The 13,407-nt window shown below is 34.3% G+C and overlaps 1 protein-coding gene and 1 long non-coding RNA gene across 2 annotated transcripts; both read right to left on the bottom strand.

Moving 5' to 3' along the window:
* Window positions 1–807: 807 nt before the first annotated feature.
* On the bottom strand, window positions 808–1,647 carry LOC128190079 (uncharacterized). The gene is made up of 2 exons (XR_008244320.1): window positions 1,563–1,647; window positions 808–1,140 (listed from the first exon to the last, which is right to left on the bottom strand). It is a non-coding gene; the product is annotated as an uncharacterized LOC128190079 (long non-coding RNA).
* Window positions 1,648–9,040: 7,393 nt separating this feature from the next.
* Window positions 9,041–12,507, bottom strand: LOC128189294 (cell division cycle protein 23 homolog; the record flags this gene model as incomplete). The annotated part of the gene is given in 5 exon segments (XM_052860843.1): window positions 9,041–9,668; window positions 10,103–10,219; window positions 10,966–11,044; window positions 12,129–12,266; window positions 12,399–12,507. Coding segments are annotated over 5 exon segments (638 nt in total), but the record flags the coding sequence as incomplete, so codon positions are not given.
* Between the last annotated feature and the right edge of the window lie 900 nt (window positions 12,508–13,407).

Genomic DNA, 13,407 nt, shown 5'->3' with positions numbered 1-13,407 from the left:
ATATCTGGTTATTTACGATGAGACACTGGGTGAGCTGAGTATCCCACCAGAACCATCTTGCCAAGGCAACACAGGCTCAAAAGCTGGCTTCAGTCAATGAACACAGTTTGAAATAGCTTGTTGTCATTCAGTTAGGGATGGGGGTACTCCCCCTCACTCCTGGCCTGCCTGTTCTGGATTCCCTTGGCATCCTCTCTGTAAAAACACACGTAATATTTGATACAGGTGTATTACAAAAATGTCAGTATAATGCAACAATTTGGAAGATATGCTAGTATATAAATAGTGCCTGTTTGGTAGGGTAACAGTTGAAATTGACACCCCGAGGAAACCATTGTCAACCAATGCGAAGTGGAGGTTGACAATGGTTTTCAAGGGGTGTCAATTTCAACTGTTATCCTCCCAAACAGGCACTATTTATTTTTTATTATACTGAATGTCTTAATTTTAGAGAATATTTTTACTGCTTTTATATAGAAATGAAGTGAATTTCTACAGCGAACCGTACACGCATAATTTACGTGCATGTAACAATGTAACCACTTTGCGTCGGTTGACAATGGTTGTCTCGGGGTGTCAATTTCAACAGTTACCCTCCCAAACAGGCACTATTTATATAGTGTTACCCGTTGCTAAGTGTGTTGCTAACACTGAGGGTAATAGAACGGATTATCAACTGCGTCTAAACCAATCAGATCTCAGTATTTAACATGAAAGTATAATAATTCAAATTGTTACCTTAATCCGGGTACTCTTCTGTCACGACAGCCGTCGTGTGTCTAACCAGTCAAGCAATGAAAACAACAATAAGTATTTACAATCTTTATCTATATATAAAATCAATAAATTTACAAATATACACATTCACACACACACAAAATATTAACAAAAAAAAATGTTTCTAATATCTGATTCGTCAATGTCCTATGGTGGTATATTGGACAGCAGTGTCCCTCCAGTGTTCCTCCAATGTGTCCTCCTTCGGTACCACGTCCTAAGATGACGGCTTCCGTCCACCGGCTTCCAGCGTAGTAAGTGAATACTCGAAGGAGGTTACACCGGTGGTAAGATGTTCAATACCGGAACACTGGTGACTATGGCCGAATCATCACTGGGACATTGCTGGAGCCTTGCTGGAACCTTTTAATTATATATAAATAACAATATTTTCAATTAAACGTTTCACTTTCACAATATACTTATTTACCTAATTACCGCAACTGCACGCCATACAATCACACCGAATAATACTCGCTTTGAAAAACCGTTAAGTGTATCAGACCCCTTAACGTATCAAACACAGTCACAGTTAAGCGTATAAGACCCCTTAACATCACAAAACAGTCAATGTATGACCAATAACGCCGTATAAGATTTCGAAATAGAAACTCACAAATAAACTAGCAAACCACGCTTGTCACACAAACGCACCATAACTCTACGGTAAATAAACAAGTATGTAAAACGTTAACACGAAAATACTATCGAACACGTATAAGAACAGTTACCTAAAGTCTTAAATATTATAAACAAGACTAAAGTATAAGGAAAAACGAACTTACCCCTAATGGAGATGGTTACCGTAAAAAATACACTTAGCTATACATCGTGTTACTACTGCAGTGCGTGCTAATGGACCCCGGCTCACTGACCAAAACATCGGTATTTATAGCATCATAGTAAACAAATAGAACAGTCCGAGTATAGTCCAATATTGACCAATACCTGAATTGATAAAATTGAGGCACCAAAAAGGATATGAACATAGAATAAAAATCAGAGGTACCCTATAGGAAAATAGTAAGAATGAATAAATCTATTGATTGTGACATCTTCTCTCTTTGTATTCATTCATTCACACTTACCTGTGATATATTTTAGGCAATTTTAAATTTCTGTCAAAAGAGAGATAACCTTGTTTTGACTTGAAACTGAGAGTAATAACATCTCTGTATATTCTAACAATTAACTGAAAGTTTGAAATTTTACAATATATCTGAAAAAGAAATCGATGAATTGAAAGGTTTTTTTTTCTGAATGTCTAGATACTTAGACATGAAAATAACTTAAGACTGTCAAATGAATAAAATGTAAGAATAAATTAAAATCAAATGAGATCTTCACAAGGATGCAGTGTAATGATATAAACTGGGACTTGGACCTCGGGGAACTCTGTACACATCTGGGAGTATATAGCTGGTGTCCTGAGGCCAGATTGTGGAAGCCAAACGACATCATTGCTTTTAAGATGCAGACAATGGCTTTAGAATCTATCCTTATGTCAAAACAGGCACTTGGACATTATTTTTAGGTTTACAAACCCGCCGCTCAGTTTTCTGAGTTTTTAGAAAAAAAATAAAATTACAAAATAGATCTTTTTTTTTTTCTCCCCGACAGCAAATTTTTCATAGTAGGAAAAGTGTATCGCCATTGTTATCACAGAGGCATAAAATCTGCTCTTTTTGTGTCATGATAGCCTAAAAATTTCTTACGCATCTTTTTCTCGTGCTACATTCTTCAGAGAAGCTTCTACAAACACTGCTGTAAGTTTAATACTTTGAAGTTTTACCGACAGTGTTGACCAGTGGCTAGACGAGATAGTCACACCTCACTGAACATGGCTTCGATAGTTACCTGTGCAGCTGTTTTCAACTACATCACTGTGAAATGATTCCCTTTCATTTTGTGTTGAATTGGCATATGTATTCATTGGCCTTTTTAAAAATTTATTTTACACAGAGAGAGAGAGAGAGCAGTAACTATTCTCACGAACACATTTTAAAGTGACCTGCCTAGTGAATTAAAAAAAAATCATATTATTTTTTGTGCATTTTCCGTTATTTTCAATTAAAATTTACCATTACATAATTAATTGCATAGTTGTACTTTGTACATGGAAATTCAACAGGATAAAATACATGCACACATATAGTTGCAGTGATTTTATAGAGTCTGTTCACATTCACAATGTTATATTTGAGTTTTCTCACATATAAACACCCAAACCAATTTTGTAGATAAAATGTGAGAGATCAATGAAGTTGAATATTTTTTAACTGCAGAAAACATGAAAGTAATAAATATTTTGTATATTAATAATTATATACTAGTATCATACAGGAGAAAACATTATGACTTTATGTACATAAAATTTAGGGTTTTTTTTAAAATGAAATGTTGACATGTCCGACAATAGTCTGACTAGTAACTTTTGAATCTTGGGCTAGTAAATTTGTGGCCAAATTTTGTAATTGCACACCCCTGACATTGCTATATGTACATGTAATATCAAAGCTGTATGTCTAATATATTATTGTACTATTTCAGTGATATGTTACACAGATGACATACTTTTCACATGCTACACTTGATGCAGTTACACACCACTATCATGAAGTTGTCATTCATTATATTATTAGAATAAAGATGATGTCATAAAAGGTTTTTTTTCTCCTACAGAACTTTAAAATTTTGTGGTTCGTAAACCTAAAAATAATTTTTTTTAGGTCAAATGAGATTTTTTTTTTTTTATTTCCTCCTCCTACGGAACTTTATCATTTTGTTGTTTGTAAACCTAAAAATAAAAAAATGCTGGCCTAAATAACATTGGATGTTCATGTAGCAGGCTTTACCTATAACTACACAGGTCTCCTCTCTGTCACAAAACCTGTACATCAGGTGAGCTTAATCAGCCTGCATTTCCTAGAAAAGCAATTGCAAAGATGTAGAGAGTATTGGAGAAGTAGTCCATATTCTCCAGTCTGTAGGGGTCCATCTCTGTCAGCTCAGTGAACGCGTTGACTGCCATAGCTACCTCTGTCAACAAACAAAGGTAAAATACATAAAATACTACAGGTAATTATTACAGGTGTATTTGAAAATGCAGTTTTATATCCACTTTTGTCAACAAAAGAACTACCCTTTTATTCATGATTCCAACCCCGCCACAAGCTGAAAAGAGGCTCAGTAGCAATATCGCTGACTTGATGGAAATAAATTGATTTTGTGATGCTAAAATAGCTCACTACCTTCACGAAATTAACTACATTGTACTGCACAATACAAACATGTCTAAATTGTGCTGTACATTGAATATCTTTAATCTCTATAAATATACTATTAATATATTTTTTCTCATACTCGTTAATGGCAGTTTTCTTCGTGATAAATTTAACAAAATGGCCATCACCGTTATATCATGCCAAGGAATTCTTTCCATACAATTTAAAAAAAAATGAAGGGTAAACATCCAAATTAATTACATCTTAAACGAATGAAACATTTCTTTTCATGGCATGAATTAAAATATTTTTTGTTTATATCACTTTTTTTCATTACACATATTATTATGATTGCATTGAACAATCAATTTAAAAATCTGCGCACTAGTAAAAATAGCTTAATTGACTGAGTGCAAAACAGTTCCTGACTAAAAATATTTTCAATCACATTTTAATAGTGAAAATTATTTTAAAAAATCTACTTGATTGGTATTTTATTTACTGTCTGCTTTTTTCCAGAAGTTTAAAAATTGTAAGAAAAAAACCCCGAAAGCTCCAACATATTCCCATCTGTATATTAAGTAAACTTTAAACTTAATATAAACGCACAGTATTTCCAAAAAAAAAAGTTTATACTTAAAGACCATCTTTATAAAAATTGCTGATCTTTAAGGTGTAAGCCTTACTACAGATTACGTTAAAGTCAATAATAATAAGTCATATGCATTGCACTTAAATAAAATTCCGGGAAAATGACATCAAATGAAGGTACAAAAAAAAAACCCAGCACCTATAAAAAGAATAAATATTTCTACAGTTGTTAGACTTCCTTACATGAAATATGGAGTCCTCTCCTCATGAAACGTAAGTACATTATACATGTTTCAATATTCTCTTTTTATTAATTTTTATATACTGTTATTATATTTTCAATTTGTTGATGGAATAATGGATTAAGAATAAAAATGACAGAAGTTCCCAATATATATTTTAAAATAACAACAGATGTGAGGGAATGCAGCACATGTCCGAGTCTGTGTTTGTGGCATTGCGCAAGATAGTGGGGACCTCACAACAGGTGGCCATTAGAAGGGAGGTGACGGACATCATGGAGATGGTGGACAGACAAATGAAAACTAATAATAGTATCATGAAAATGAAAAGTGGCAGTATGAGAGAAGGATTGAGACTGGAGGGATCAGATCTAGACTACATGTTCTGGCGAAACAACCACCGAGTGATCATGGACATGTCTCAGTCTGAGTATTACAACACAGCCAATACAACCTTGATTCTCTCTGACAGTTCTGAGAGTCCACCAGGATTCACTCTACTTCAGTTACTGACACCACCAAGATACAGACAAGTCCAGTCAGCATATGTCAGAGTAAATGGCATAGCCTTTCTATCTAGTTCTATGTATAGAGAGATAACTTGTTCAGTAGTAATGCCTAATTCTACTGTACATGGACCTTGTGGTAGTGGTGTAGTAGGAGGACTAGAGTATGATACTGCCTGGTGTTTTATTTGTGACTTTTGGCCTTTGTCTGCCTCCTCATGGATAGACAGATGTCACTCATGGCCTGGTCCTGAAATTATTGATGACATTGTCAGAAACGGATGTCATTTTGTAGCAATAGGACATCCATTAGGACAAAACGAAAGCCTAGAGTGGATAATTTCTTTTTCTCGAGCAGAATATAAACTTGTGTATTCAATGAACCATAGCCAATTTCTAGCTTATGGGCTGTTAAAACTGTTCTTAAAAGAAGTCGTAAATCAACAATTCGAAGAAACCAATAAACTGTTGTGTTCCTATCACATGAAGACAACAGTTTTCTGGGCGATTCAACAAAACACTCTACTGCATTGGTGTCCACAAAACCTCTTGGCCGGTTTCTGGGTCTGCTTTAAACTCCTCCTTAGATGGGTGTATGAGGGAGTTTGTCCAAACTTTTTCATCCCACAAAACAACCTGTTTTTGACAAAGGTCCATGGCTCAGCACAAAACAGATTGTTCCTACAGTTACATGAATTGTACAAGAAAGGTCTGGCCCTGTCTGTTACAGAGTCCCTCTATCAGGTCTTGCATCATTGGTGTCCTGTACAATCCCAGACTTTTTATTTGTATGGTTGAGGGACTAATTTTGTCTGAAGTTTGTCATGATCTAGAACTTGTCTATGAGTCCTTTAAAGTTGGTATACTTCCAAAAGGCCTTACAAAAGCCATACACATAATAGAGCAGTTAGTTAATTCACCCCTGACACACTATCAAACTCTTACATTACAAAGACTTACATCCACCATTCTTCAAACTACTGCCTTTTTATTATTAAACATGTGCATTAACACAGGTGTCAACAAACAAATGTATATTGTACACAAAATGTCCTGTCACATGCTGAAATTAGCAGCCAAGTTTGGGAGTGCTTCTGACATATTGTTCATTGCCATGTATTATTACAAGACACGATGTGGTTCAGTCAATACAACACCAGTAAATAAATCAGTGATTTGGGTATCAGTCCCAGATTAAAAAGTCATCAACAAAATCAACAGTCACAGTTACTGTTTAAATCATACATGTATCTACCATAATACCAGTATATAACGTACAAAAAAATTACACATGTAAATTGAAATTCCTTGCAATTGTTGTTTTTGAATTCATACTTATTTGATATTTTCTGTGAATTAGCTAGTTTTTCTTTTCAGTGATATCCAAAATATTCATATTACGAATATCAATGATTTGATAAAGAATTTGGGTGAATAAGGCGTGTAAACTGCCTATACGAGGATAGATAAGATGCTATAAATTTAAAATATCAACAAATCTCGCAATTTCTTTCTAAATTATTGAAAACAATGTATATTTACCATAACATCAATTTATAACCCTTAATAAATATTTTGAAAAGGTTGATTTAAACTGGAGTATGCGTTTCAAAACCTCCAAATGGTGGCATTTTTAGAAATCCATTGACTTTTCTTTTAAAGAGTGGGTCTGAGCTCCATATTTTCGTCATGGTCTATATAAGGAATAAAGGAAATCAAACCGATTTCAATCAACCAAAACGTGGAGAGATGACCCACTATACTTTAAAAGTTTAATTTGGTATTGCAACAATTGAACGTTTTAGAAAAATAATACAAGTCCGTAATTCGTGGTCGAAGTTGCATATTGCATTTTACAGTGGAGTTCGTTGTGACTTAAATTGCTCAGTGGTTAGAGCACCAGACATTAGGTAACATTATAATGCTAAGATTTTCAGGATGTGGGTTCGATACTACCAAAATTTAAGATTTTTTTTTCTTATCGTTTTTAAAAATATTCAAAACTGAATATTGTTAGAAATTGTGGTTTTGAAAAGTTGCATTATAATATAATCAAGTATATTTAATTTGAAAAAATTATAAATATAAAATTGTATTTTACGACTTAACCAAATGGGCATTTGCGCTTCTTGTTCCCCCATCTTACAGTTTATATATATATATATATATATATATATATATATATATATATATATATATATATATATATATATATATATATATATATATATATATATATATCAAATTATTATGCTCTTTATATCCTCTCAGCCTATCAAACTACACAAGAAAATGTAGGACCAACTCTTAAATTATCAAATCGCAGTTCTAGGTAAATGTGACCCAGGAAGAAATGCTTCATCCAGTGATTGGGGAGGGAAAGTGCCAGCAGCTATAACAGTATCAAGGCAGTAGTACAGATATTTATTAAATTAGTTTATTGTGTTCAGTTATTGTATCAAATAATGTATTAGAGATTGCTTCAAAACAAATTACTGTTACTGCAGTTAAAAAGATTGTAACAAATTCTTTTTCTGTATGGAATAAAAATCGATTTAATTCTAAATTTTTATTAAAAGGGAGATAACCCATTAACTCATTGTCCTTCACGAGTTACTAGTTCTTGTCCGAAAAAAAAGACGTTCGACTTTGATCCACCGAACTAGCAAGTTTTTCTGTAAATATGTAAATGCATTACAAAAACACCAAAAGGGTTTATTCTTTAAACAATATTGGAACTGTTTTATCTTTTAATTTTGCTAGCTAGCCTATATATTGATTTCATAGTATTCCCATGTTTACTATTTTATAGACTTTTTCGCGGTACTGCTCTTTTGCAGGGCAAAATGACATAGTTTGGTGAAATATGACGTACCATAAATTGTTTCAAATACGTCATTTAATTATCTACCTACTAAAATTTCGGCAAAGTATATACATTTGCCCTGCAAGAGAGCAGTACTGCAGTTATCGCGAAAGAGCCTATATACTGGTGCGTTACATTATGACTTTAACCAATATAGAACCTAGGCGGAACATATTGTGTATCCTTCCCCGACACAATATAGGCCCTCGGTGGAACATACTCTATATCCTTCCTTGACACTTCATTTAAATGCAGTAATATTCTGAGAAATCTGGTCAATTTTGAATGCTTATTTTATATAACACACAGGAAATTAAGGAAGTGAACACTTCAACAGGAAAGCAATCATTCGATAGGATTGAGACTAGCAATAGTAAATACTTGTGGAGACATACGCTATGTAATGTCTTCAAAATATTTTTACTGCATGGTTCTTTTTACAGCAGTTAGATGATACAAAAATGTCTAACATACTTTTTTATCTAAAGATTTACTTAAAAGACTGATCAACATAATGCAAAAACATTTAATTTGTTTATTAGTTATGGAGCCACCCTACTTTTAAAGATGCAAATGTACGGCACACAAAATAAAGAGATATTACAGTATTTTCATTTTATTTTCAAATTCAAAATGACCATCAAAGAAATAAAGCACAGGTCTCACAATCATGGTCGTAACTAAGTTTATATCCTAGAGTTATTTGGAGAGGTCTTTCTTTTTTAAATTAAATGAATAGCTATAACAAGTGTTTGTGTGAATTAAGTTCAAAATAATTCCAAAGAATAAACTCAGTGATTTCAGTTGTGTATGAAAATACAAGAAACTAAGATAGTCAAGAGAAAAATTTATACAACAATAATGATCATGTAAGATTCCATGAAGTCAATAACCATCTGTGACAAGAATGGACTGTTTTATCGAAACATTTAACCATTTTATTGAAACAACTTATAAATCAAATCACAACGGAGGCCAGGTTAGCACAGCAGGAACTCCCCGTATTTCCCTCTTTCTATAACACAATAGTTACAGTGTTAACTCTGCTGAACAGACCTCTGGTGTCATAATAAACTACAGGGTCAGTACATGCTGTGAGAGGATTGCACAGTTCCTGTCTGGTTGATTACAATGAACCATCTTGTGAGCTATGGAACCCAACAGAATGTTATCAGGACTACACAAACACAACAGATGACCAATTCATCACAATGGCAAAAATCTTGTTGTCAGTCAGTCTATGAACACACTGTAAAATAGTTCCTGGTCAGTCGTCGCCGATATCAAATTTGAGATTGACGGGGGAGAGACACACGGAGGGGGTCCTGGTGCTGATGTTGAGGGGGTCGGGACAGATGGAGCCCAGGCTGTCATCCATCCTGACGGGGTGGGGGTACGCCCCCTCACTCCTGGCCCGCCTGTTTTGGATATCTTTCAGAATTCCCTTGGCCTCCTCTCTCCTCTGTAAATATACATGTAATAGTGTAAATTACAAATATCAATAAATTAGTATAATGGAACAATTGGGAAGATATACTTTTACTAGACTAGTACAAACTGCTACTATAAAACAGGGTAATCTTCTCTCTTTGTATTCATTCATTCACTAAATTCATCTAATTGTAAATTTATGTCAAAAGAGAGCCTAATTTTGACTTTGGTCAATCAGATAAGCAAAAATTGAGAGTGTTAATAAAACTGTTTATTATAGCATTACAGAATACTAAAGTTTCTAGAGAAAAAATAAGAACTGGAAGATGTTGTTTAGGAATGTCCAGATAGTTCGATATGAAATTGTTTTAGGATTATCAAATATATAAGATGTAGTTAGACAGAATTAAAATCAATGAGATGTTTCCAATGATGCTGTGTAATGAGACAAACTCAGACTCTGACCTCGGGGAACTCTGTACACTTCTGGGCGGCAGCGTAAGCATCATCTAGGTTGTTCCTCAACAGGTGATAGTTAGCCAGGTACTTGTAGGCTTGACTCTGATCCTCTGCACTGAACGTCTGTAAAAAATCAGTGGGTCTATATACAACATATCTATGTAACATGCATAATTATATAACATGTCTATATAACATGTCCTATCTACAGTATATAGTAGTAAAGTACTTGTAAGCTCGACTCTGATACTCAGCATAAAAGCTCTTTAAATTAACAGTCTATATAACAGATCTATATAATAACCCTATCTAACATACCTATATAACATATAAGATCTATAGAAGTCATATTTATTTCTAACATGTTAGATCTGTATTTCAATTATCAGAACCATATAAATAACATGTTATACCTTTAAAACAGATCATATAATATGTCAGACCTACATACGATGTAAGAGATATATATATACCATTCCAGTTTCGTGTAATATGTCAGATCTATATAACCTCATATCTCTATATGTGTTTATATATAAATATATATATATATATATATGTTAATTTTATGTAACCTTCTAGGCAAAGTAAACATGCTAGATGTGTTTTTCTGAATGTTAAGTCTTTATTTATGTTACTTTTTCAACTTTGTAAAAAACATGTCAAATATTCATTTAATGCTGTTTTTAGTATTTGAATATTCATTTAATGCTGCTTTTAGGATCATGAACATACTCAAATGATAATGTGGCAAAATATCAGTCTCTTTTAGGAACACAGTTTTAACACATGTAAATGTACAAAATGTAGGTCAACATCATAAACACTTCACACAAATGTGACCTTTGACCTTGCTGTGATCTACTGACCCCCATTCTGTTGGCCTCATTGATGTACTCAGTGTATGCTGAGGCTGCTTGGTCCTCCTCATTTAGGCGCTCATGTAACCTGAAACAGAAAATTACTGTATGCTATACTGTGTCAATAGAACTTATATAACCTGAAAGGGAAAGTTACTGAACACTGTGCTATGTCTATAAATCTTGTGTAACCTGAAACACACAGTAACTGTACATTATACTGTGTCAATAGACCTCGTGTAACCTGAAACAGACAGTTACTGTACATTATACTGTGTCAATAGACCTTGTGTAACCTGAAACAGATAGTTACTGTACATTATACTGTGTCAAAAGACCTCGTGTAACCTGAAACAGATAGTTACTGTACATTATACTGTGTCACTAGACCTTGTGTAACCTGAAACAGACAGTTACTGTACATTATACTGTGTCAATAGACCTGGTGTAACCTGAAACAGATAGTTACTGTACATTTTACTGTGTCAATAGACCTGGTGTAACCTGAAACACACAGTAACTGTACATTATACTGTGTCAATAGACCTGGTGTAACCTGAAACAGACAGTTACTGTACATTATACTGTGTCAATAGACCTGGTGTAACCTGAAACAGATAGTTACTGTACATTATACTGTGTCAAAAGACCTCGTGTAACCTGAAACCAGGGTTGTCTCTAAGACCCGGGAGGCGGGGAATTTCCCCGCCTAAAGTGACGTAATTACCCGGCTATTATTGCATTTCAAACACAATCTAGCTATAAGCTAGACCTCCAGATCCCCTTCTACTTTTTTATTTCTCCCTTCTACTTCAATTTTTAGAGACAACCCTGTGAAACACACAGTAACTGTACATTATACTGTGTCAATAGACCTTGTTTAACCTGAAACAGACAGTTACTGTACATTATACTGTGTCAATAGACCTGGTGTAACCTGAAACAGACAGTTACTGTACATTATACTGTGTCAATAGACCTTGTTTAACCTGAAACAGACAGTTACTGTACATTATACTGTGTCAATAGACCTCGTGTAACCTGAAACAGACAGTAACTGTACATTATACTGTGTCAATAAAACCTCACGTAACAGATAACTAGACACAGTACATTATGTTATTAGAACCTTAACATATTCAAACCAATTCTAAATAGACCTTGTGTCTTACTTTGCGAGTTTAATCAGGGCCATTCCTTCCATATCTCCCACTACATGAGCCTTCCAGAAGCATTTCTTGGCCTCTTGCAGTCGTTCTAGTTTCTCATAAGATTCCCCAAGCGCCATCGCCATTCTTGAGTCGTTTGGCCTAAAAAAAAACCAATCAGAAAACGAGGGAATGAGTTAACTATCAAGCCTCCTTAAGCATTGTGGAAATATATTAGGTTACAATAATATATATATCAGATTCACAATTTTTGAATCAAGCAACTATGGTAACCTTAACTTCTGGGCCTGTCTGTAGTAATACAAACAATAAAACGGCATCTTAAGAATCTCATACGTCTGTCCCAGACCATACCAGGCTCGGTAATCTCGTATGTTGATTTCTGAAAAAAAGAATATGTATAGTGGTAGCTTAAAGCCAAGGTTTAGGATTGATTTTTTTCAATCCAATGCTCACTTACTCTAATGAGAAGCCAACAAGAGGCCCAGGGGCCACATTGCTCACCTGAGCAACAATTGCCTTAATTCTGAGCAAATTAGCATTACATGATATACAAAATATCTTGGCAACTAAGTACAGTAGATCTTGCTAAAAAAAAAATTGAAAATCTGCCAATTTTTATCCACCTCTTTCTTTTGGTAAATACCAAGCCCCTTTTGTTGTTGTACCTGTAAGATTTTTCTCTATTCCTATATACCCCCCCCCCATTTTGTGGCCCCACTTTTCTCTAGGGTATCATGGTTTCATCAAACTTATATCTGCATAACCTGTGCTTTCACACTATGTACTGAGTTTTGGACCGAAAAACTTTCCCAGAATATTTTTAAAGATTTTCTCTATATATTCCTATGTAAAAATTCAAACCGCCATCACGGCCCCGCCCTACCACTAGGGACTGTGATTTTGAATTTACACTACCCGAGGATGCCTCTACACAAGTTAAAGCTTTTCTGGCCAAATGGTCTTTAAAAAGAATATTTTTAAAGATTTTCTCTATATATTCCTATGTAAAAATTCATTCCCCACTGTGGCCTCACCATTCCACTGGACTATTATTTTAACAAACTTGAATCTATATACGATTTGGAAATGCTTCCACTCAGATTTCGGCTTTCCTGGCCAAATAGTTTTGAGAAGAAGATTTTTTAGAGATTTTCTCTATGTATAAAAATGTATCCCCCATTGTGGCCCGCCCTACCCTCAGGGACCATGATTTGAACAAACTTGAATCTACATTATCTGAAGATGGTTACCCGCCAATTTGAACTTTCTTGGTCAAATA

This window comes from Crassostrea angulata, chromosome 6 (assembly GCF_025612915.1).
Source record: "Crassostrea angulata isolate pt1a10 chromosome 6, ASM2561291v2, whole genome shotgun sequence".
NCBI lineage: Eukaryota > Metazoa > Mollusca > Bivalvia > Ostreida > Ostreidae > Magallana > Magallana angulata.
Note: the sequence above shows the minus strand (reverse complement) of the source record. Positions and strands in the feature narration are given on the sequence as shown.